This window comes from Podarcis muralis, chromosome 7, assembly GCF_964188315.1.
Source record: "Podarcis muralis chromosome 7, rPodMur119.hap1.1, whole genome shotgun sequence".
NCBI lineage: Eukaryota > Metazoa > Chordata > Lepidosauria > Squamata > Lacertidae > Podarcis > Podarcis muralis.
Window position 1 is genome coordinate 80,633,676 of NC_135661.1, and position 25,480 is coordinate 80,659,155.

Below are 25,480 nucleotides of genomic sequence, written 5' to 3' on the forward strand. Positions count from 1 at the left end.
CATATAGTCAAAACAAGAAACAGCGACAATTTGTTGTTGACAAATGACGGCTGGCCATATAAAGGGCTCCATTACCTTCAGTAGCTTAGGGCCGCACTAGATCTAAATCTAAATCCTGACGCCTGGTGAGAAACAGAAAAAAAGCTGATGGGGAGGAGGAGGAAAGCCAGAGCGGAGACTCACACAGAGGCGCGGCGGGAGCTGCCTTGTCGCCGCCTCGTATCCGGGCGCTTCGTCCTTAGCGCCCCCTGCCGGCCGCGCCGCCGCCGGCAGGAGGCGCTGCGCGGCCGAGGGCGCCAGCGAGGCGGAACCCACGCCTCTTACGGGCGGCGGCGGCGGCGCTGAGGAAGCGGCAACAAAGGGAGCCTGGCCGTGCGTGCGAAGGGCCGTGCGGGCCTGTGCTTGTGTCTGCCGCGCTTCTCGCTCCGAGCGGGCAGGCAGGCCGGGCAGGGCAGGGCCGGAGCTGGCTGCCAGCTGGCAGGCGCCCCGGGCCAGGGAGGCGGCGGCGGCGGCGGCGCTGCTTTCGCTGCAGCTGTTTTTAGTGCCCTGCTGCTAATTCCGCCGCAGGAACAAACTTTTCCTCTCGCCTCGCGCTGCTATTTCGGCGATGGAGGAGTCACAAGGCGCCGGGCGTCCCCTTCTAGAGTTTAATCCCGCTTTACTCCTTCTTTTCCTCCTTCCCTCCTTCCTCAGGCGGCCGACCCCGCCCTGCGGCTAAATATACCCGCTTCGCTCGCTCTTTCCCTCCGGCCGGCTCCCCGGAGTTGACTTTCCCAGCTGGCCGGGGGCAAAAAGGGAGGGGACGACTTAGCCCGTCTATGGGGCAGCCCCACACAAAGAAAGCCCTCTCTTCCTCTTTGCTCTGTAAGTCTCTTTTTTTCTCTCTCTCTCTCTTCTCCTCCCCACCCTCAGCTCTGTCTTCTTATTTTTTTGGGGAGGGGGGAGTGTTGCATGTGGGGCAGAACACTTTGCATAATCGGTCCAGACGTTGCATGCCTCTGATTCTTGGACCCAACACCAAATGGGGTGATCACAAACTCTATTATTATGATTTTTTTTTTGGGGGGGGGACACCAAGGAAGATGTAGAAGAACAGTCTTGAATACAGGTAGAAGTGGGTGGGTAGGTGGGTAGGTAGGTAGGGGAAAGTCTTTGTTTTTAAACCACCCCCCCTTGAAAAATGCTAAATGGTGCTCAGAAGGTCTTTGAAAACAACAACCACTGAATCCTAAAATGTGTTGCATCATTATGAAAGCAGAAGAGTGACTTTAAAAACCCCCAGAAATGTATAACTGATAGAAGTTGATATTACAAATTTGGGGTGTGTGCTTTAAACTGTATTGGAAAGAGCAGGTCTTCTCGAAAGGCTCAAGGCCCCAGCGTGGAAATTTTTGCCTTTTAAATATTAACTTTTGCCTATCAGGGGCTACAGTTCTCAAAGTTCTTCTCCCTCCCTCCCTCTTTCCCCGTGGGATACAGTTCAGCTGCATCAAAAACTTTGGTCCATGTGTGGATGTTGGAATCACAAGGGAGCCATTTTAAACCTGGATTGCCGGTCCTTGCGAATATTGCTTTAACAGCATGCGTAGGGAACCAGTTTCAGTGTAAAAAAACAAAACCTGACCGAAACCTCATCTGCAGTAGACTTGTGGAAGATGAAGGTTTTAAAAAAGAGAGGCACGTAAGCATCACTTCTGACAGGGCCTTTTATGAAAGCCTGAATTCCTAGGTCCCATATTTTAGCCGAGCCAAAAAAGAAGGCTTGTTTATTTTGAATTCATCTAGATTTATTTCTCACTGTACCATATTAGAGGGACTCCGTGAGTTACAATATATATATAATCCTATGAGTCTGATAAAACTGCGTGAGGTATGCAAGGTTGAGTAACTGAAGGCCACCCAGTGAGCTGTGTGAACTGAGTACATATTTGAAACAAACTCTTCCATTGACCTCTGTGACTTACTTCTGAGTAGACCTGCAGAGGGAGGTCAGAATGCAATTCTCCCACAGCAGAAAGGGGCACCCCTTATTCCCATCTCCCTTAAGGCAAGAGGGTGTTGTTAGGAACAAACAGGCGTGCATTCATCATCCCCGTTCACTGTGTCTGCCTCAGTTTCCCCACCTGTGCTGGCTTGGACACCCCCAATTTGCTAAGACTCTGGATGTCATCAAAATTTGTTAGTGTGTGTACTGCTTATATTTCTGAGATGCCTGGAGGTGTTTTCATGTGTAGAGGAAAGCAGATTTGACAGTTTGCCTCTAAACAAGGGAGCTAAACAATTGGGCTGGATATTAATTACTACTGCATTATCAGTGATTTGTTAATTGCCTTCCAAACAACTGCCTCAGGATGATTTAGCACACAAGATTAAAAGCAGCAAATACAGTTAAAACAGGACGAAAACCCTAACAAAGTAGATGCATTTTAAATGATATACCTAGGGAACTCTAGTATCATGACATTGATTGTAAGCTCCTTGGGACAGAGACCTGTCCTATTGCATGCTATAAACTGCCATGCACTGGTGGTGCTATATAATAATAATGATGATGTCACAATGAAGCGGGTCTTAATTTATGCCGGGACTGAGCCCCAGAGCATGCTAAATATCCAGAATCTACCCTGTAACATGACAAGTGTGTTTCTGAGTGTATCCCACCTGCCTTCCCTTCACTACCAAGTAACCCCGGGCAACCCACACACATGTCGGATTAGGGAACAGGCTCCGTGGGTCAGCGGGGCACGTCTTCTGGACAGGCTTAAAGCCGAGCGGGTCAAAATTTCTGCCTTCGAAATTAACCTCAGCCTAGCAGGGGCTACAATTGCAAAAGCTTTTTGGGTGGGGTGGGGTGAAGTGGGGAGGCTGGCTCCCTTCCCCCCCCCCCCAACAGTGGGGCGAGGGTTCCACTCCGTTATTTCCCCGGGAGTTTAAATGAAAAGGATGCGGTCTGCGCCGTGGAGCCTTTTGCTCCAGAGTAATGGAGGGATCCGGTTGCTCGATTTGTCCGTCTGGCAGGAGGGACGAGCCCCGCGAGGAAGGAGGGTAAATTAGGAAGACTGGCGTAAGGGAGGCAGGAGGGTGCCGGCCTGCACAGCCGTGTAATACGCCAGCCCGGCCACAAACTTCCCACCCGATAATTATAGAGGGAATAATGCTGCATTATTTATAACGCCGGCTATTTATAGCCGGGCCCCAGAAAATGTGGCACCAGACCTCTCGGCTGCTGCCTGCTCCCTGGGCTTGTGACCCTCTCCACCCACCCCACCCTCCTTGCCTCGTGCCCTCCCTTCACCCAGAGGGAGTCCCAAGGACAGCGCAGGGCAAAGGGTGGCGGGGGGGGGGGAGCCGGGTATAAATTGCATCTGCAAAGGGGTCTTTTCTGGGAGGTGAAATGGAAGACTGAAAAAGAAAGTAAAAAAAAAAGGAATTGGGAGGTTGGGATTTGTGCGGTGGGGGGCAGGGAGCGGGTGGATGCAAGGGCTATTCAGCCAGCCCCCTAGCCCCATCTCCAGCCCCCCCCCCGCCTTGGGTCCTTGTATAGCCTCTCCCCACCCCCACCCCCCTGTCATTCCATTCCCCCAAGCTGTCAGTTTTCATGCCTGGGGAGATTGTTCCCATATTTTGGCCTGGTTCCCCAGTAGCCTGGTCGCCAGGGGTCAGCGGCAGGGGTCAAGACCAGAAAATTCCCACATGTCTCTTTAAACAGGTGTCAGGCCTCAAGCTCCTCGGGTTAACCCCTTGTATTCCGGGCCCTAGTGGGAACTGTCCTCCTTCTACTGGTTTTTGCATTTGTGTTCCACACCCGATGGAAAGTACTGGTAGCCAGCAGGTCTTTTCCTTCGTGGTCTTCATTATTTGGTTCTGGTTGTTAACTGCCCTTCACCCTAAATGCCAGTTACGTCCAGGAAAGATAATGCAATAGATTGGATCGAAAATGACCCCACCCCAAAATGCCATGCAGCGCATATCGGCTGGACAATAGGCCAATAACATTCAATAATAAGAGGCCAGCCCTCATTGACCGCTTAAAGCTTGGCAAGGATGGTGCCCAACACACCTCTATAGGGAGGGCGTCCCACACTGTTGGGAGCCAACACTGAGAAGGTCTGATTTAAAACTGCAAGGCCACTTTACTCTTGGACCCTGAACCTTGGACCCTGAATTAAGGGACGCGGGTGGTGCTGTGGGTTAAACCACAGAGCCTAGGACTTGCCAATCAGAAGGTCGGCGGCTCGAATCCCTGCGACGGAGTGAGCTCCCGTTGCTCAGTCCCTGCCTAGCAGTTTGGAAGCACGTCAAAGTGCAAGTAGATAAATAGGTACCACTCTGGCGGGAAGGTAAACGGCGTTTCCGTGCACTGCTCTGGTTTGCCAGAGGCTTAGTCATGCTGGCCACATGACCCGGAAGCTGTATGCCGACTCCCTTGGCCAATAAAGCGAGATGAGCACCGCAACCCCAGAGTTGGCCATGACTGGACCTAATGGTCAGGGGTCCCTTTACCTTTTAAGAGCATGTAGGGATAAAAAGCAACTTGCCCTCCAAAGAGCACAACACCACCACCCAAGCCATGTGCTTTAGTGGTTAGAGTGTTGGACTAGGACCTGAGAAACCAGGGTTCAAATCCTGGGTGAAGCTCGCTGAGCGACCTTGAGCCAGTCACAGTTTCTCGGCCTAACCTACCTCACAGGGTTGTTGTAAAAAGAGAACCACGTGACCAGCCTGAGCTCCTTGGAGGAAAGGCGGGATAAAAATGTGATAAATAAATAAATCTGTGTGACTTGCAGAGTACGTCTCCTGAAGGCAGGGAATCTTTGCGTGTGTCATAGTTTGGGGAACCTGTGGCCCTCCAGAGGTTGGGCTACAAAATTCCCATCGTCCCTAACCATTGGCAATGCTGGCCGCAGCTGGTGGAAGTCCAGAAACATCTGGAGGCTCCCCGTTCACACCTGTCCTTTCCAGATATGGGGCAGGATTACCTGGCCGGTGACTCATCCAGAAACACAACAAACACCCTTCTCTCTTAGTGGGTTACTTTGGGCTCCCCAAAACTTTTCATTATTAAGTTCATCCCACCCACTGTGGACACATTAGTGTGGAAATGTTTGCTCCGTATGCACCCACTTGGAAGTTTATTTTCTAACAAAGGGGGGGGGAGGCTTGCAGAGTTTTACTGGAAGAAGTGCCTCTGAGCAATATCGTGCCATACACAGGCTGTCTTCTCCGACGCTTCCGACATAGATCGAGACAGCTTCCTTTCTGCTGGTAATATCCCTCAGCTGCTTTACATTTCATTCCTATTTAAGAATCACGCATTCCTACACAGAGCCTTTCAAAGTGCTGTGAATGCACAGGCTCAGCAATCGTTACAACAGCCTTGTAATGTAGACTACTGCTACCCCTCTGTAAACCATCATTGTCCGTATAATAATATGGGTGGGGGGCAGGGAATATGCATAAGACCACTTACTGAGTTTCTGGTAGACATGAAATTTTAACTTGGAACTTCTGGGCTCACACATTAAACCCTTGTCAAGTGTTTAGAAGTGGCACCGGGCTGCAAACTCACACAACCTTTTGGGACCCCAAAACCACCTTCTGAATCCTCCCTTTCCCTTCTACCGATGTGACATTCTGGTGTTTTCTGTTGTAGTTAATGCAGGGAAAGTTTAAACATTAATTTGATGTCACTGTAGGCGAGGGCTGGGTTCGAATCCCCACTCCGCAATGAAGCTCGCTGGGCGACCTTTGGGCCCATCGCAATCTCTGAACTTTATCAACCTCACAGGGTTGTCAGGATAAAATGGGGAGTATGGGGACCCATGTACACTACGCTGAGCTCCCAGGAAGAAGGGCAGATCTAATAATAAACTAAAAACAAAACCCTGTTGCCCTGCAAATTTTCAAACTACAACTAACATCAGCTTCCGCCTGCATTGCCCAGGGGATTTTGGGAGCTGAGCACAGCAGCAACTACCAAGGCTGTTAAGGGCTACTAGGTGCAATTACTGATCCTTATGTAGATACTTCTTCCTCCCTCGTTCCTGAGGTTGATCTTTACTCACCCCTTCTTCCCTGGCACGGGTGAGCAGACGCCATTTTGTGGTTCCCCTCAGGTGCCCAAATGTCTTGGGCTGGCCGTGGTACAAGCCATATATTCAAAGCAATCCCAGCCCAACGAATCCTGGGAACTGTAGTTTGATAAATGTGCCGAGAATGGTAGGTAAGTTGGGAGTAAACTACAGTTTCCAGGATGGTTCGTAATGTGCTTTAAATGCATGGCATGTACACAGCCAGTCTTTGATCTGTTTGGGCTTGGAGCAGTGAGGTGTCCTCTTTGGTCCTCAACATCTTTAAGCCAAATTCTCTTGGCAGAGATTCTACCCCCCTCACCAAAAAAAACACACACACACTTTTTGTGCTGGTATCCTAACCCTCTGCTCTGTTTGCACAGCCATCCTCTCGCCAAAGTCGAATGTATTGCAGATGTCGATCTCCAGCAAGCAAACAAGATGGCACTGCGGACTGGAGGCAAGGTACAGTAAGGCTCACAACCCTTCTCTCTCCCTCTCATTCTCATGCCCGCCTACTAGGCTCCACTTCCTCTGACCGACTGGCTACGTACGCACCCTTCATTTAAAGCACACCTCCCCACCCCCCATAGAATCATGGGAAGTGTAGTTTCCCCCTCACACAGCAACATTTCCAAGCTGTCTCAGAAACTACAGTTCCCAGGATTCTTTTCTCTTTTTTTCTTTAAATGTATGAGATATACTGTGTGTGTGTGTGTGTGTGTGTGTGTGTGTGTGTGTGTGTTCCAGGCCACCTCAGGTGTTTCTAACACCATAATTAATAAAGTTAGGGATAATTTGGGCCTGTTCCCCTGGCCACAAAGTCCTCCCTCGCTTCCACCCATAGTTACAGCACTTCTAATTTTAGTCGTGGCTGTCTCAGAAGAGTCCATTTCTAGGGATTTTCCAGGCCTCACTTTCTCATAGCCCTAAGATGTAGGGGTTGCGGGGGGGATACAGATGGAAGGCGCCCCCTTCGGAAATTTCACGTGGGTCAAAAGCATGTGTTCCCCCAGCCAATTTTGGAGTCTTCCCCCTTAGCGACGAATGTCAGAGGCTCATCTCCCCCTAGATAAGAGGGGAGTGGGCCCCATCTTTCCCTCTCTGAGTGTTCAGCTGTTGCATCAGACAGGCAGATATAGATATATAGACACACACACACATGCACACGCAAGGCGGGTTCTGCGCTGAGCAAAAGCCACTTGTGTCTAAATGAGGCAATCAAAAACAAACACCTTTATAATTACCCCCTTGGGCAACGGCAGGCAGCCCAGAGACCTGGAGAAGAGAGGGGCGTCCCCACGGGAGATTTCGGTTGTGTGAGGCATTGGTGTCTGCGCACACGCAACATATACACAAGCTTAGTGCACCAAGGAGAGGATTATATTTTGATCTGGGAGAGCAGAGTTCTAATCCCACTTTTGCTACGGCCTTGGAGCCGGTCATAATCTTTCAGCGGCACCTCCCCGGCAGATTAATAGCTCAAGGCTCCGGAGAGCCGAAAGAGAGAAGTATTTCATATACAACGTGCAATTAACTTGCGGAATTCACCGCCACTGGATATATTTATGGCCGCTAGCTAAGAGGGCTTAAAAGAAGAAGCAAGCAGGCATATTTGCGGAGGATAACCAGTCTTCCAGCACCTATTAGCCAGGAGAGCTAGATGGAAACTCCTACATTGCAGGGGGTTGGACTAGATGACCTTTGGAGGTCCCTTGCAACTCTGTAATTCTGTGAACCAGAGGGCAATATGCCTGTGTGAATACAAGACACTGAGGGCAATCAGCTTGGAAAGGATGTTGTGCCTTTGCACTCTTCTTGGAAGCTTCCAGCTAGTTCCTCTTAGAAACAAGACACTGGTTTTAATGTTGAGATCCTTTAATTTGAGGATGGAGAACCTATGGTCCTCCAGATGTTGTTGGAATTATGGGAGTTGGAGTCCAGGCAGCCAGGAATTATGGGAGTTGGAGTCCATCAGCACCTGGAAGCCACAGGTTCTCCACCTCTACTTTAAGTAGTAATGCCTAGAGTTGGACATAGCCCGTAAGAACAAGCCTAACTGTAAACTATTATCTTGATAGCCCTTAGAGGACATAACTAGCTTAGGTTCATTGATTTCAGTAGAACTTAATTGGCTAAGACCTTTATTGTTACATATGAACCATGCCCAGCAACTTAACTATGGTTTGTTTCCCATTAACAAAGAATGATCTGAATCTATTTGGCTTATGAAACTTGGTTTCCTGGTGTCATGTGTGAATTCAGCACCCTTCCTTGATTTTTTTATTTTTTATTTTTTTTACTGACCCCATCCTGGATGGTCACCAAACTGCAAAGTCTTGAGGCGAGAGCAGCTAGAAAACAAACCGAGCTTTGGGGAAACAAACCATAGCTTGTTTGATTGCCTAAGGGTGGGAATCTACCAGAAGATAACTTCAAAGGCTCCTGGCAGCATAAAATGTAGTCGGATGACATACACTGGGATAAAACAAATTTGCTCCAGGATAAATGTAGCAGCAGCAATTCTATCCCGTAGGCTAGCAAGAAGGCCAGCTTTTCTTTGCTTTCTCCACAAACATCCTAATGCTGTTTTGGTTTATCCACTCTCAAACCATGTGCACCCATAAATGCATTTAGATGTATTCAGATTTTTATTTTTTAAAAAAGTTGTCATGGCTTAAAATGGCCGCTAAAACAAACACTGGAGGCTACAACCTGAAACAGTCAGGCAGGTTAGGAACCTGTTAGATTGCAATCTTAAACCCATCATCCAAACCCCTTGTTTAAACAGAAGGAGGCACGCATGCTCAGAGACCTGGGGGAGACAGGGCATGCAATTCAGCATCATTCCCTGTGAATTGTGCCCTCGGAGGTAGGATCCTGACAGAATTAGAGCCCAAAAGGGGCTGCTGGAAATCGAGAGGGCGTGCTTAGGTAAATCCCAAGTTATGTAGAAGCAAGGGAATCACAAAATGTTGAGTCGGAAAGGGAAAACAAAAAATCGGGCAGGGGGAGTGAACTGCTTGAGCCCTTGACAGCTTCTTGACATAGGACATGGTTGACATGGTTGACTGGAACCCTGAACAGGAGCACTATTAGGTGTTAGGGTATAATGGAGGAGTAGGGGAACTTTTGCTGCCCCCCTCCCGATGCTGCTAAACTCCCATCATCCCTATGCTTGCTGAGGCAGATGGGAGTTATGGTTCGGCAGCATCTTGAGGGCCAGAAGTGTCCCACACTTGATGTGCTGCAACATTTTATTGCAGATATCACTTGTTATATATTCCACTTGATCGTGCATTGATGATACAGGCCTCTCCCTTGCATGCTTTGGGCACAAATGGATGCAAGGACCGACTTGCTGAATCCAAGGAAGCCCCTCTAGCCCCTTGCTCTTTCCAGTAACGATCAGGTATTGATGCCTTTGGAAGCTCACCAGTAGATCACAAAAGCAATGGCTTGTCAATTCTCCTTGGGGTGTGTTGCAACAACAACAATATAATGTTACCCGACAACAATAATAAAGACTTGACAGAAAGATGCTGAAACCGTTAGCTAGATCAGCAGCAGGGCTAGAAAAAGTTGCTCCCAGTTTTTTTGGAGACGATTCTCAGTTTTTAGGAAGGAGCACAAACCGGGGGGGGGGGGGGAGAAACCCTCCCCTCTTGGGGCACCTGGATGAGCAGACAGAGCATTCACCCAAGCCCTGCTTTTCTGTTGAGACAATGCTGAGGTTTAAAAGATGGCTTTGAAACAGATTATCCAAGTAGTGGATAACAGCTTTCAGAGAATGAGAGAGGGCTGTTGTCAAATAAGATTGCCCTGAATTTTTGGATTAAACTCTATGTGTTAAACCGGCGGCTTTTAAAACTTTCCGCTCTCGAGGAACCCTTTCCGAGTTCACATTCTGCCATGTGCCCTGTGAACGCCTGCCGCAGAAGCCTTGCATGGTGCAAAGGATTCTGGGGGCTTGTTCTAAGGCATCTTATGCTAGGTAAACTCTTGAGAGCATCCTAGACCTTTTAATATAGGCACAGGGTTCCCCCACAATTGTCTAATATAATAATTTATGATAATAATAATTTATTATTTATACCCCGCCCATCTGGCTAAGTTTCTCCAGCCACTCTGGGCAGCTCCCAATCAAGTGTTAGAAACAATACAGCATTAAATATCAAAAACTTCCCTAAACAGGGCTGCCTTCAGATGTCTTTTAAAAATAAGATAGCTGCTTATTTCCTTGACATGTGATGGGAGGGCATTCCACAGGGCGGGCGCCACTACCGAGAAGGCCCTCTGTCTGGTTCCCTGTAACCTCACTTCTCGCAATGAGGCCCTCGGCGCTGGACCTCAGTGAACGATGGGGGTGGAGAAGCTCCTTCAGGTATACAGGACCGAGGCCATTTAGGGCTTTAAAGGTCAGACCAACACTTTGAATTGTGCTCAGAAACGTACTGGGAGCCAATGCAGATCTCTCAGGACCGGTGTTATGTGGTCCTGGCGGCTACTCCTAGGGACCAGTCTAGCTGCCACATTCTGGATTAATTGCAGTTTCAGGGTCACCTTCAAAGGTAGCCCCATGTAGAGCACATTGCAGTAGTCCAAGCGGAAGATAACTAGAGCTTGCACCACTCTGGCGAGACAGTCCATGGGTAGGTAGGGTCTCAGCCTGCGTACCAGGTGTATGCTGAAGGACCGGTGGGCAAGCACTCTTTCACTGAAATCTGCCCCCTTTTATTCACCTTCCCACTGGAGAAATCCTGATCAGCTTCCACAGGCATCCAGGGTCCCCAGATCTAGCTGGCATGGCAAATCTAAGCCTCGTGTGGTATTGGAATTCACCTGCCCCAAGACATGGTGGTGATGATGGCCACACATTTCGACCGCTTTAAAAGTGCATCAGGGGGGACTCACGGCAGGTAGCGCTTCGTAACTGGCCACTAACCATCACAATGGCAGCATGGAACCTCCAGGGGCAGTAGCCATATGCCTCAGAATGCAATTTGCAGGGAGGCAACAGCAGAGGGGGCTGCGGCGTTCCTTACTTGCTTGTAAGGCTTCCCAGAGGCAGGGGGCTGGCTGCTGAGGGGAGATGAACCTTGGCTCGGATCTGGCAGGGTTCTCCTGGTGTTCCCACATTTTAGAATCATGGAATTGTAGAGTTGGAAGGAACCACCAGGGTCCTGTAGTCCAGCCCCCTGCAATGCAGGAATCTCTTGCCCAACGTAGGGCTTGAACCCACGACCCTGAGATTAAGAGTCTCATGCTCTACCACAGGGGTCGGCAAGGTTTATCTTGCCTGGGCCGGATCAGTCCTGCGGAGATCCCTCTGTGGGCTGGATCGCGCCTGCCTGTGATTTTTGGTATCTGCGTCAGCGCAGACACGATTTCCCGTGCCGCGCTGCACCAGTTTAGCGCAGCGCGAGAGCAGGCGGCTCAGTTCGGGGGTGGTTCAGGGGCCGGTCAAACGACCTCCATGGGCTGCTTCCGGCCCATGGGTTTTAGGTTGGTGACCCCTGCTCTACCGACTGAGCTATCCGGCAGCATCCAATTCTTTAGCAACTGCGACTTTAGCAATTCTGGGTTTCCCACTTCAGCACCAATATTTATTTATTTACTTGTGTGTGTTGCACCCTGCTCTTCAACCAAAAAAAAAGGGGGGGGGGCTTCCCAGAGTGTCTTGAAACCATCAGTCCCTGAACCCAGGCTTACAAAAGACATGACACAAAAGGAAAAGCTTTTGGGAAGGAGGAGGAAAAAAGCAAACCCAGGCACTAGTTCTTAGTTGCAAGTTGTTATTTCTTCTGGCCGGGATAGAAGAAGCAAGCTCCCTGCACTGCTCCTTTTCTGGTCAACAGATGGGGCCAAGCTAGTCTCTTTCTTGCCATGATATTTTTCCCAGCAAGCAGGGGGAGCAGCCAATAGATTGCAATGAAATCCCACCCCTTTCAAGTTTGGTGGGCAGGATCCAAGTTTCAGTACATTGTCTGGCAACACGCAGTGTCTGACTGAAAGGAGGTCGACACTGTGTTGCTATCAGATGTTCATCTATTTGTTGAATTTGTGCCCAGCTCTTGCTCCGGCAGAGGGGTGTATTGTCATTCTACAACAAACATGCCGGGTGTGTCCTGTACTCAAGTTATTGGCTCCAGGATTTTGGAAGAACCAGGACATGCAGCCCGGTAATTATTTATGTGCTGGCTGCACCCTTGGCCAGTCTTGAGGACCCAGCAAATGCAAATGGATCCCTGTCTCTCTTCCTGGTTCTTCTTCTTAGAATACCTTGCTCAAAAACTCTCTTTTCCTGTCCCTTCTCACACACACACACACACACACACACACACACACACACACACACACACCACCCTTGCAACATCTGTTTTCCCAGGCAGGCCCAAGGATTCTTCTAGGATGGCCCATTAGGTCATGTTAATAGATTTGCTCTTCCTTAGGCCAGCCAGGCTGTTTTGCATAAGTCAGCCCAGGGATTCCTTGTCTGACACAGTCCTGCAGCTTGTATTTTCATCCATATCCCAGTTAATCAAAATACTGCTTTGGCCACCTCATGAGAAGAGAGGACTCCCTGGAAAAGACCCCGATGTTGGGAAAGATGGAGGGCACAAGGAGAAGGGGGCGACAGAGGACGAGATGGTTGGACAGTGTTCTTGAAGCTACCAGCATGAGTTTGACCAAACTGCGGGAGGCAGTGGAAGACAGGAGTGCCTGGCGTGCTCTGGTCCATGGGGTCACAAAGAGTCGGACACGACTGAATGACTAAACAACAACTACCATTTATTTATTTCTAGGGATTTTTTGGGGGGGAATCCCCTCAAATCTATAACAATATGGTTCCAAAAAGTGCTTTCTTATCCAGACAGCTTACAGGGCCAGGGACTCACCTGTCTGCTAATGGATGGATCTGTCCTGTTCCCAAACAGCATGCGCTGGAAAACAGTTCCTTACAACCAATCCTGTAGCACAGCCTCATTTACGGCTTGTTTTGCAGATGACTTTTTCAAACCGCATCCTGATATTTATATAAAAAAGCAAGCCCTTGGAAGTCCATGGCCTGCCCATCAACACAGCCAGATCTTGAGAAAGTTCGTACAGTGGTACCTCAGGTTATAGACGCTTCAGGTTACAGACGCTTCAGGTTACAGACTCCGCTAACCCAGAAATAGCACCTCGGGTTAAGAACTTTGCTTCAGGGTGAGAACAGAAATTGTGCAGTGGCGGCGTGGCGGCAGCAGGAGGCCCCATTAGCTAAAGTGGTGCTTCAGGTTAAGAACAGTTTCAGGTTAAAAATGGACCTCCAGAACGAATTAAGTTCTTAAGCCGAGGTACCACTGTACTGTATATGGTGCAAGGAGGTCTGTGTTCTCGACCATTTGCTCCTAATTTATAGCCTTAATAACAGCACAATCCTGTGCGTGTTTACTTAGGAACAAGCCCCACTGTGCCCATTGGGGTTTGCTTCCTGGGCTGCTTAGGACTGCAGCCTGAAACTTTCAAAGACTTCTGCTGCCTTGTCTTCCTACTCTCAGGGATAGAAGAAGACCTCAATATATTCCTTGCTGATATTCCTGTCATCTGGCTTTTCAGAGCTTTTTTACATAACCTTTCTCTCTGTCCAGTGCGCCTTCCTCCCCATCCCTCTGCAAGCCAACACCCTGTGGGCCCCTCTGAGACTTTGCTGCTTGCGAGGGAAAACCTTCCTCTTTACAATATTGCATGCCATTACTATTTACTCTTGGGAGGGTGGGGCGGTGGCGGGGGGGGGGACCCTTAAGTTAAGATGCCATTAAATTAAAGACCCTTTGGCGATGAGCTTTCAAGAAGGCTTCAGAGGTTTTTCCAGGTGTTGCACGCAACAGGATTAAAATAAATAAATATTGAAATTTTAACTCCGACACCTTAAAGGCCCAAGAGCTTGCTCTTCTCTCTCTTTCTCTCTTTCCCCACCTCTCTCTCTGTTTCCTTCCTTCCTTTCTTTCTTTCTTTCTTTCTTTCTTTCTTTCTTTCTTTCTTTCTTTCTAAAAGTGGAACCTGAGAACCTCAGAATGCTGAATTCTGCAGCCTTTGTACTGAATAAATGCAGCCTTGCTAAACATCTCTTTGGGGCTGGAAGCAGGGGCATAGCACATCCCCCCAGCCTGCATCCCCTCTCACTTGGGCCTGCACATCTTCCCATAGTACTCTTCCCCAGTGTGAATGCCCCTTTCACCACATATATAACTCAGGTTCGTGGGCTTCCCTTCTCCTTCTCGCCCTTGGGCCACCCTTTCTCAGCGGCATCAGGCAGCAGCAAACCAGATAGACTAGATGGGCACTTCAGGAACACGGGAAACCGCCTTATACACCTTCCTCAGCCTTGCATACACTGACTTTGGGGTAAGAGTCTCTCCCAGCCCAAACTGGATATACAGTGGTACCTCGGGTTACATACGCTTCAGGTTACATACGCTTCAGGTCACAGATGCTGCTAACCCAGAAATAGTGCTTCAGGTTAAGAACTTTGCTTCAGGATGAGAACAGAGATCGTGTTCTGGTGGCACGGCGGCAGCAGGAGGCCCCATTAGCTAAAGTGGTGCTTCAGGTTAAGAACAGTTTCAGGTTAAGAACGGACCTCCGGAACGAATTAAGTACTTAACCCGAGGTACCACTGTACTGTGGATTGAAACTGGGACCTCTGCACCTGAGCTACACCCTCCCTCCCCCCCCACAAAAAAGCGAGGCTGACCCAGCAAGACTTTTCTTATGCACTCATATTTTTGTATGCTCTGCAGTCCTCGTGCCCCTGGATTACATGGAGCAAAAACTGCATTGCACATCCTGTTTTAAACACAGAGCTTTAATATCCACGTTGGGGAAACTTGTGTTTTCTGTGGTGCTTGGTCCCTCCCCCCTTTTTTTTGTTATTTTCAAACTGTGTATCCCACCTTCCTTGAGAAACCAGGGTTTATTTGCAGACCAATTGAAGGCGAGCAACAACAGTTGTTCAAAATATTTGCGATACTTGGCTGTCACTCAGTGACAGGCCACATGCGCTGCATGCAGAAGGTCCCAGGTTCAATCCTGGGCATCTCAAGGCTGAGAGAGACCCACCTTAAACCCAGAGAGCCTCTGCCAATCAGTGTAGTCCATACTGAACTAGATGGACCGGTGTTGTGGCTCGGTATGTTCCTATCTTCCTAGGAATGCCGCCGTAAGTGTCTTCTTAACCAAGGACATATAAGTTAAGAAGACAACTACGTAGATCCACACCAAACATTTAAAGGCTTCCCCCCCAGAGAATGATGGGAACTGTAGTTTGTTAATGTAATGCAGGGGGCCAGCAAACTTTTTCAGAAGGGGGCCGGTCCACTGTCCCTCAGACCTTGTGGGGGGCCGGACTATTTTTGGGGGGGGGGGAATGAATGAATTCCTATTCCCCACAAATAACCCTGTTATATTGCCTGTCTGTTATATTGCCTGTCTGACTGGGTTGTCCCAGGCACTCTGGGCAGCTTCCAACACATATAGAAACATAATGCAGTGGTACCTTGGGTTAAGAACTTAATTCGTTCTGGAGGTCCATTCTTAACCTGAAACTGTTCTTAACCTGAAGCACCACTTTAGCTAATGGGGCCTCCTGCTGCCGCCGTGCTGCTGCTGCGCAATTTCTGTTCTCATCCTGAAGCAAAGTTCTTAACCCAAGGTACTATTTCTGGGTTAGCGGAGTCTGTAACCTGAAGCGTCTGTAACCCGAGGTACCACTGTAAAACATTAAACATTAAAAAAAACACCACTTTCCTATACAGGGCTGCCTTCAGATGTCTTCTAAAGGTTGTGGAGTTACTTATGTCCTTGGCTCAGGATTCACATAACTCCATACCCTCCAACATTTCTCCAATGAAAATAGGGATGTCCTAAGGAAAAGCAGGACATTCCGGGATCAAATCAGAAACCGGGATGGCTTCTGTAAATCTGGGACTGTCCCTGGAAAATAGGGACACTTGGAGGGTTGGGATTCTTTGGGAGAAGCTGTATACTTTAAATATCCGTTCAATGTGCTTTACACATGGGTTGTGTACAACGTAAATACCAGTGCCCTAATGCAGCTTGGCGCTGTGTCCTAGTGGCCTCCTTGATACCGTTGCTTCTTTGCACCATGCAAAGAAGTTGGGGGCTAGCAAGCCTATTCCCCCACCACCCAGATCTGCACTGTTCAAGTCCTGCAAAATTGGCCTTTGCAGAGAGGCGGAGTCTTCATGGCACTCTCCGTGGGCATGAACGGAAAGTGGTCTGTGCCTGTTGTCCTCAGGGGGGCTTCCTGATCAGCGCTTCCCTCCCTGCAGCCAGGCCCCGGTCTCTGCCTCTCCCCACCCTTGCCTGTCTGCTTGGAGGATGGAATCTTCTGAGCTCCCCAACATGCCCGGACAGGGATCCCTCCCCGCTCACATTCCTTCAGATCTGCTGCTGCCTGTTCCCTCTGTGCCCCGTGGCCCAGGAACGAGTGAGTTGCCGTTCCCACCCCAATCCTTCACTTTTGTGCTAGCACCTTCTCAGCTGCACTCCTTCCCCCTGGAGTGTCTGCTGACGCTCCCCCGTGCTTTGCGGCAATCACCTCGCCCAACCTCACAGTAGCACCGAGCAGCCAGATCATTAATATTCCGGCTTTACAGATGGGGAGATGGTGACAGACTGTTTGTGAGCCCAGGAATACCCCTGGCTAGGCAGGAATCTGGACAAGGAGCTTCACGTCTCACGAGGCCAGGCTCAAACCTGTTTACACAAAGGCCCTGCTTCTGTTTCAAACTTCTGTTGGCCCCAAACTTTCCTTCGTCAGCAGCGTAGGAGACCCCCCAAAAAGTTGTTGAACTTTTTAAAGAAAAGTTGAGAAAACGCACTGTAAATTGTAGGTGCCGTTTTCTTTTTTGTTTCACCTTTCCTATCTAAGTATATGCATCAAAAGTGCTTTGCAAGGACCTTTTGGTTTGCTTCCTTTCCATTTTTTTTTTTGCACGTAGAAACCTGTAGAGCAGTGGTTTTCACTCAGCCTTTGGGAGTCCGTGGCTCCCTTGACCAGCCACATTCTTTCTGCAGCTCCCCCCGTGGGAGACACTTACATGACACATACGACTTGGGGTAACGACCTTCCTTTGTGCGGGGCTCCAGCTTGGCACAGGAACGTAAGGAGAGAACTGCAGGATCAGGCGAGTGGCCTATCTAGTCCACCATCCTGTTCTCACAGTGGCCAACCAGTTGCCTGTGAGAAGCCTCTGAGGACCTAAGTCAGGGAAGCCCAAACTTTTTCCAAAGAGGGCCAGATTTGATGAGGTGAACATGCATGAGGGCCCACCAAAGTTATTGACCTTTATTTAAGATTGAAGTTGTTGAGCTTTTTTTAAGGATTGAAGTCTTGAAGTCTAAGCCTAAGACTTGCTGATCAGAAGGTCGGCGGTTCGAATCCCCGCGGCGGGGTGAGCTCCCATTGCTCGGTCCCTGCTCCTGCCAACCTAGCAGTTTGAAAGCACGTCAAAGTGCAAGTAGATAAATAGGTACCGCTCCGGCCGGAAGGTAAACGGCGTTTCTGTGTGCTGCTCTGGTTCGCCAGAAGCGGCTTAGTCATGCTGTACGCTGGCTCCCTCAGCCAATAAAGCGAGATGAGCGCCGCAACCCCAGAGTCGGCCACGACTGGACCTAATGGTCAGGGGTCCCTTTACCTTATCCCAGAAATAAACTGCCACAGGCACTGGATTAAACGGCAGGCCGGATTAGGCCACTGGAACGGACTTTGGACATGCCTGACCTAAGTGCTCCAGCCGTCTCCCCTGGCATGCTAAGTTACAAACTGCCTTTCTGACTGAGCCAGCCCTGGTTATTCAGTCTCCCGTCTAAGCAACTGGCCAGGTTGGAGACCTGCTTAGCTTTAACAAATATACCTTAATAGCATCATGTGCCATCAGACCATTGTCTGGACCTTCTCCCCCACCCTCCTCCTCCTCTTATCTGCATTGTATCCTTTCCCTGTTCCTCCAGGCTATTCACAGAATGTTTTGCAGTTCTTTCCTCTTCCCCAGATTCACTCTTGCTCTTTGTTTTTGATCCTGTGCAAATTGCTGGCTGGCCTCCCCCCCCCTTTGTTTTAAATAGACCCCCAGGCTACTTGTAACAAGTGGCAAACATCTTCCTCCATGGCCTTCCCTGCATCCCTGGCTGCAATTTGGCCAAAGTCTTGGAAGCCGATGGATTCTGAGCCCTGTTCCCAGATTCTGTAAGGCAGAGGTGGTGGACTTAATTTTATTCATTTACTAATTACATTTATCACCCACATTCCCCCCCCCCAAAGGGAGCTCATGGTTCCCCCTCTCCCCATTTTATTCTCACAACAACCCTGTGAGGTAGGTTAGGCTGAGAGAGACAATGGCTGGCCCACGGTTATCCAGGTTTTGGACCCTGGCTTCCGTAACTCTGGTTCTTGGATGTTGAAAGGTTCTTTTATATGAAAAAATGCTCTGGAACTCAGTATGGTTGTTCCTCATATTAATATTGATTATATTTGCATACCGCCCTTCAGCAGATCTCAGGGTGGTGCACAACTTAAAAATGCATCATAAAACAAGGGGGAAAAAGAACACAAACCAACTCCACAAAGCACATTTAAAAGCCCTTTTAAAAAACCAACCCTGTGAGGTCACTAAAATTGGGGGAATGGAGTATATCTGAAGGAGCGTCTTCACCCCCATCGTTCTGCCCGGATACTGAGGTCCAGCGCCGAGGGCCTTCTGGCGGTTCCCTCATTGCGAGAAGTAAAGCGACAGGGAACCAGGCAGAGGGCCTTCTTGGTAGTGGCACCCACCCTGTGGAACGCCCTCCCATCAGATGTCGAAGAGATAAACAACTACCGGACTGAAAGCAGCCCTGTTCAGGGAAGTTTTTAATGTGTGACATTTTAGTGTATTTTTGGTCTTTGTTGGAAGCTGCCCAGAGTGGTTGGGGAAAACCAGCGAGATGGGGGGTTACAAATAAATTATTATTATTATTATTATTATTATCCCTTACCAATTTATTTATATATTACATTTGTAGCCTGTCTTTCCTCCCAAGGGAGCCCAGGGCAGCCAAGGTCTATCTATCATCTATCTATCTATCTATCTATCTATCTATCTACTCACCTTTCTTTCTTTCTTTCTTTCTTTCTTTCTTTCTTTCTTTCTCTTTCTTTCTTTCTCTTTCTTTCTTTCTTTCTTTCTTTCTTTCTTTCTTTCTTTCTTTCTAAAAGAACTCTAGGGCCCCCCCATAAAAGCCTGTACCCCCAGCCCTGCATGGATGGGGCTCCTCAGTACTCACTGAATACTGAGCATAGTGTAATTTCACCACAAAATGTTCAGCCCTTCCAAATGTTTTAGGTATTGTAAAATCTCTGAAGTCGGGTGGAGCTCCCAAGCAGGACTTCCAGTTGAGTGCCTCGCACAGCTCTTTCTAGACCTTCTCTATGGCTAGGCAAAGTAGGGTAAAACCCAGTGTGCCACTCCCCATTCCCTCCCCCCCCCAAAAAAAAACAAAGAGCAGGGCCTTCTCAGTGGTAGTGCCAAAATCATGGAATAATTTTGACCAGGGGCAGCCTTTGTATAGGCCTTTCGTGGTCTTGGCCTTTCCCCTGTGGTGCTGTTGGGGCAGGACTTTGCCAAAGGACTTCACTCGGCAGAATGAGCTGTAAAAAGCAAGCACAGCAGCACACAATACTATCTTTAAAACCCACAAAAGACTCTGAGGTCCAGAGCCTTAAATTATCTAACTTCTTCACTTCTCTCCGAATTTCTCCACACATATGTCTCAATGCAGTCCTGCCTATGAACTTTGGTCCTTCAGCCTCAGCCACTGGACGGATTCCTTATGTGACTTTGGAACTCCCTTTCGATCACCTATATGATACCTACTGTCGTCGTTTCCCTTCCATACTCTCTCCTTGCAGCGCAACTTTTTCGAACCCTTGGCTAGCTCCTTAGACTGAGCACAGTCTTATTATCCAATAAGAATGTAAGGATAGCCTGCTGGATTAGGGCAACGGCCCCTGTAGTCCAACATCCTGTTTTAAACTGGCCAACCCTATGTCTGTGGGAAACCCACAAGCAGAAGCCAAGCACAAGTAATAATAAATAATAATAATAATTAATAATTTATTATTTATACCCCGCCCATCTGGCTGGGTTTCCCCAGCCACTCTGGGCGGCTCACAACAGAATATTAAAAACACAATACAGCATTAAACATTAAAAACTTCCCTGAACAGGGCTGCCTTCAGATGTCTTGTAAAAGTCTTCTAAAAGTTTATTTCATTGACATCTGGTGGGAGGGCGGGTGCCACTACCGAGAAGGCCCTCTGCCTGGTTCCCTGTAACCTCACTTCTCGCAGCGAGGGAACCGCCAGAAGGCCCTCGGAGCTGGACCTCATTGTCTAGGCAGAACGATGAAGGTGGAGATGCCCCTTCAGGTATACAGTGGTACCTTGGGTTATATACGCTTCAGGTTACATACTCCGCTAACCCAGAAATAGTGCTCAGGTTAAGAACTTTGCTTCAGGATGAGAACAGAAATTGTGCTCTGGCAGCGGCAGGAGGCTCCATTAGCTAAAGTGGTGCTTCAGGTTAAGAACAGTTTCAGGTTAAGAACGGACCTCCAGAACGAATTAAGTACTTAACCTGAGGTACCACTGTACAGGGCCAAGGCCGTTTAGGACTTTAAAAGTCAGCACCAACACTTTGAATTGTGCTCGGAAACATACTCTATCCGAACTTTTGCGGTTTCCAGCAACTGGTATTCAGAAACATTATCGCCCCCAAACATCCATCGCCATCATAGCTAGTAGCCATTATGGCTTTGCGCTCCATGAATTGGTCCAGTCCCCTTAAAAGTTACCCAAGTTGGTGGTCATCGCTGTCTCCAGTGGGAGTGAGTTCTCTAGTTTAGCGTGTCCATGTCTACTTACGGTAAATCCCATTGCATTTAGTGGGGCTTTCTCCCTGGTGAGCAAGTTTAAGATTTCAGCCAGAGCCCTCATGGCTTGCTAAACATAAGTAACATAAGTACAGTGGTACCTCGGTTTTTGAACGTCTTGGAAGTCAAACGTTTCGGTTTTCAAACGCCGAAAACCCAGAAGTAACACTTTTGGTTTTTGAACGCTTTTCAGAAGCCACATAGTTTCCGTATTGAGTTTTCCATAAGTAAATGCTTCAGTTTTCGGACGTTTTGGAAGTCAAACGGTCTTCCGGAACAGATTACGTTCGAAAACTGAGGTGCCACTGTACTGAAGTTTCATTTCTTTTATCCCTTTACTCTCCCTTCCATCTTCCTGTTGCCTTTCGGTACAGTGACCTGTTTTATTGAGCACTCTAAAGTGCTCTGTACATTGACAGTACTGTAAAAATAAAATCATAGTGTGTGTTTCTAGCTTAAGACTTCTAAAAATGTTTTATTTATTCAGTGTCTAAGAATGGTTAACTCTGATATTATAGTCAAAGAGAGTTTGTTTTAGATGTGTTTACTATTGTATTAGTTTTTAATATAGGTTTTTTAATATTTAAGGAGCTTTTAAGGAAAGGCTGTTATGTAATTTTATAAATAAGGTACCCTGTCTTGTACAGCATCTTTTACTTTCCTTTTTTTGGCACTTAAAATGATGAGCCCTGTTGTATCAGACTACTAAATCTACAATCCTATACATACTTAGTGGGAAGTAGGGCCGGGCAATATATTGATATATCGTTCAAAATTGGTTTGACATCTATATTGTAATATTGGTTTTTATAATTTTTCACCTGGAATTAGATAATGAATCATGATGTGTGTGTGCACGCTATGGAAAAATCACAACGTGGGGGAAACCTTGAATTCAACCAATGCCTCTACATAACTCCATCTTTATTTCAGACATTTTGATATATATTATATTGCAAAGTTTAGCTGGTGATATTGATATATCGTGATGTTGCAAACCAAATATTGCCCAGCCCTAGGGGTGTAAGCCCTGAGATTTATGGATGAAGGGCAGTGTGCAGATTTTATTTTTATTATTATCATTGTTAAATGCAACAGGATTTAATTCTGAGTGAATAGGATTGGGCTGAGCATGCTCTTTACAACACTAGTTCACAAATAGAGCATGGATGCAATCACCTTCCTCTGCAACCAGTATTGATAAGATACACTTCCTTTGAAAGTGGAAGTTCAGTTTAGGTATCATGGCTGATAGCTGATAGCTGGACCTCTCTCGTCTCTGGATTTGCCTGACCTCCTTTCAAAGTCATTTTAACCAGCAGCCATCACTGCTGAGTCTTGTGACAGTAATTCCTCAAGTTAACATATAAAAAAGTGGGGGAAACAAATCCAATAGGTGCACACTGGCTAATTTTCCGCATGCAGTAATTTACACAGGTTCTACCTTGAGTAAATAAATATAAATAAATAAAATAAAGCCTAGCTTTCCTCGGCACAAAATTAGGCTTGCAATAGGTTGGGGAAATTCCTTACATGTCCTGGTTTTTGGGTGTAAAAATGGCGTTGGGGAATTTTGCTGAATTGGCAAAATGTCAGGGGAAACCCGGGTGTATGGCAATGCAACGGGAAAAGCAGCTCAAAAAGCTTTAAAATCACTATTTTCGGGGTAGGTTTTCCCAAAAAGGCTCAACACTTTGGGTTCGTTCCCAAAAAAAGCTTTACAATTTTGGTGTGTTTCTAAAAAAATAAAAATCTCAGCAATTTTGGTGGTTTTCTTAAAAAAATCTCAACAATTTTGCGGGTGTCAGGAATTTTACTTTTTGAAATATGGCAACCCTAACAAAATCTTCCTGGCACTCCTGCTACTAAACATTTGTTATTGCAGAAAGGGGGGAAGGCTTGTAGATGCGTGCCTCATCTCTCTCCCAGACTCCCACCCACCACCCACCCATCTTGCAATTGCCTCCCTCCCCCCAACTTCCCAAGCGCCCAACTTTCCATCCCACTCCGGCCCGCGGCTCCTCTCCGCGCGGCCCCTTTAACTTCCCCCTCTCTCCCCGAGCTCTGTGGGCGGAGCCGAGCCAGGCTGGGGCGGAGGGGCGGGCTCAGCGTGTCCATGGCGACGCGGCGGTGACGTGCGAGAGGGGGGCGTGGGCGTCCCGGCTCCATATGAGGCGGAGGGGGGGAAAGCGAGGGGGGCCAGAGCCCGAGTCCAACCCGGCGGCTGCAGCGCGAGGAGCCATGAAGACCCCGGCGGACGCAGGTGGGGACCGCGGGAAGGTCCCAAGCTTGGGTGGGGAGATGGGGTCCCCCGGTGGGGGAGGAGTAAAAGGGGGGGTGTCGCTTTGGGAGAGGGGGGGGTCGGCCGCGGCACGTGGGCTTGGAAAGTTGGAAAGATGCGGGGAAGTTTTCCCAGCAAAACGACCCCGGGAGAGTTCGGACTTTGGGGGTCCCGGTGGGGTAAAGGGGTGATTGTGCGTTATCTGCGCGCAAGAGATTTCTGGGTGAACCGAGAGGGACGGATCCTGCTCCGGGGGAGGAGGAAGGGGAGACGTTTCTATACAATCCTGCAAGGAGCGGCAGGGATCCACCGGGGAGCGAGGGAGGGAGTCGAGGCAGGATCCGCAGCGGGCTCCGGCTCCCGTGCCTGGAGTGAAGCTGCAATGGAGGTTCCTGCAGGGAAGGGAATGGTGTGCAAGCAAGTTTTTTTTTTTCCCCTTCCCGCCCCCTCCTCCTCCTCCCCCTCCCGGAGTCCATCTCTGGCAGCTAATGGAGGCTACTTAACTCTTGTTTCCTGTCCATCGAGCCTCTCGGGGGAGATCCTTTCGCAGGGAGGCGGGCGAGGAGCGGGAGGCCGCCCACCCCTCTCTTCTCCGGGCTCCGCCGGAGTTTGCGAGCAGGAGCGGCGCAGGGACCTGTTGCATTTCCCTGCCCGGCTCCTCCGCTTCGCGCGTGGCGGTGCCCGCTTGGCCTCGGGACGGAGCGCTCCAGCCGGGAGTTTCCGCTGCTGTCCTGGAATGGAGGGGGTGGGGGGCGTGAGCGGAGTTATGGGGGCGACTTTGGGGGGGGATCGGGGGCGCCCTGGGTGCTTCTCTCCCGCCCCCCTCCGGCCCGCTTGTTCTGCAGTGGGTGCTGCTGGCAGATTGAGGGGGCAGGGAAATGAATGGGGGGGTGACTGAGGCTGTGTGGGCCCTGATTTGTGGGGGTGGAATCTGCGTGTGTGGCAATTGTGGAGGCCTCGGGCTATGTCTGTTTCTCTCCTTTTTCCGCTCTCTACTTCCCACCCCCAACCGTCCCACTGCCGTGAGGTTGTGGGAGTTTTTGAAACCGGATTAGCTTCGGTTTCGGATGGACTGAATCCCGGTGGGTTTTCTTTGGGGGGCTGTGGGGTGGGGAGATGTTGGAGAGACGTTACTCAACGCCACGTTGCCGAAACCGGATTAGACATCCATAGCCGAATTGGAGGGGGGGGGGAATGTTTGCGTTCGCTTTGGGGAAAGGGGTGCACTTCGGATCTGGGGAGTTGGCCGGGGCGCTCTCCTCCTGTCCCATTGTCACCTTGGAAGCGATTAAAAGTGATAAAACGGTAAAAAGACAAACGAGGCATGTGATTTCCTTTTCCCTGGTTACGGTGTGTGTGTGTGTGTGTGTGTGTGTGTGTTATATATTCCCCCGCAAAAAAAATATAAAAAAATCAAATCTGGAGGATATTGTTGGCAAGTGGAAACGGTTCACGGCGCATCGCGGCGTGCGTGTATGTAAATACGGAGCGAGGGGAGCCCGTAAAACGGAGAAAAAGTTACAAAGCGTTCCGGACTGGAAATTCTGCGTTCGAAAAAGGAACTTTTGTTTCCGACAAACAACGTGGTGTTAAGGTGGCCTGGCGGGGATGGTCAGTGGAAGCGCGGCGGTGTGGTGGGTGGCCTTGTAAGTTGTGCATTAGTTGGTTTGGGGGTGGGGTCTCATGCCTCCTTTATCACCCTCAAACTCCCCACCACCTCAAACATAAGCAAGCCAGGTACATGGCGGGCGGGGCCCTCTTTTACACCAGCTGGCAAATGCTACCTTAAATGTAGCTTCGGTATTCTTGTAGCGGGTTGGGGGGGGGGAGGTTAATCTCCAACCTCAAATTCTGGACTTTAACCTCTTTATAAGGAAGGGGGGGGTGTCTCTGTAGAAGAATGCCCTCCCCTCCCCGCTTCTCGAAATAAAAACAAAAAAACCCCCAAGATTCAAAATCCGGCCTGAGTTCAATTCACTGGATTGGCGAGTGCGGGGGGGAGGAATTGCTTGCCCACCTTTAAGCGGGGTACACTTAGATCTGTGTGGGAGTGTTGTCGGATCACTTTTACTAAGCTGGGCTCTTGCGGGGGGGGTTGCCGTCTTAAAAATGGCCTTGCAGCGGTTTCCGTTTGAGGACAAGTGGTTGG

At 49.0% G+C, this 25,480-nt stretch overlaps 1 protein-coding gene across 4 annotated transcripts in view; it reads left to right on the top strand.

Moving 5' to 3' along the window:
• The first annotated feature begins 497 nt into the window (after window positions 1-497).
• The window catches only part of ERF (ETS2 repressor factor), a 38,398-nt gene continuing 13,415 nt past the window's right edge, over window positions 498-25,480 (top strand). Inside the window, exons 1-2 of one of the 4 annotated variants that reach the window (XM_028742329.2) lie at window positions 498-864; window positions 6,455-6,536. In XM_028742329.2, coding sequence (XP_028598162.2) covers window positions 6,476-6,536 — 61 coding nt within the window. In that variant the 5' untranslated portion in view covers window positions 498-864; window positions 6,455-6,475. Of the gene's footprint in view, window positions 865-6,454; window positions 6,537-23,191; window positions 23,344-25,480 lie in introns of those variants that run through there. The other 3 variants (XM_077932194.1, XM_028742328.2, XM_028742327.2) reach the window with 3 other exon arrangements.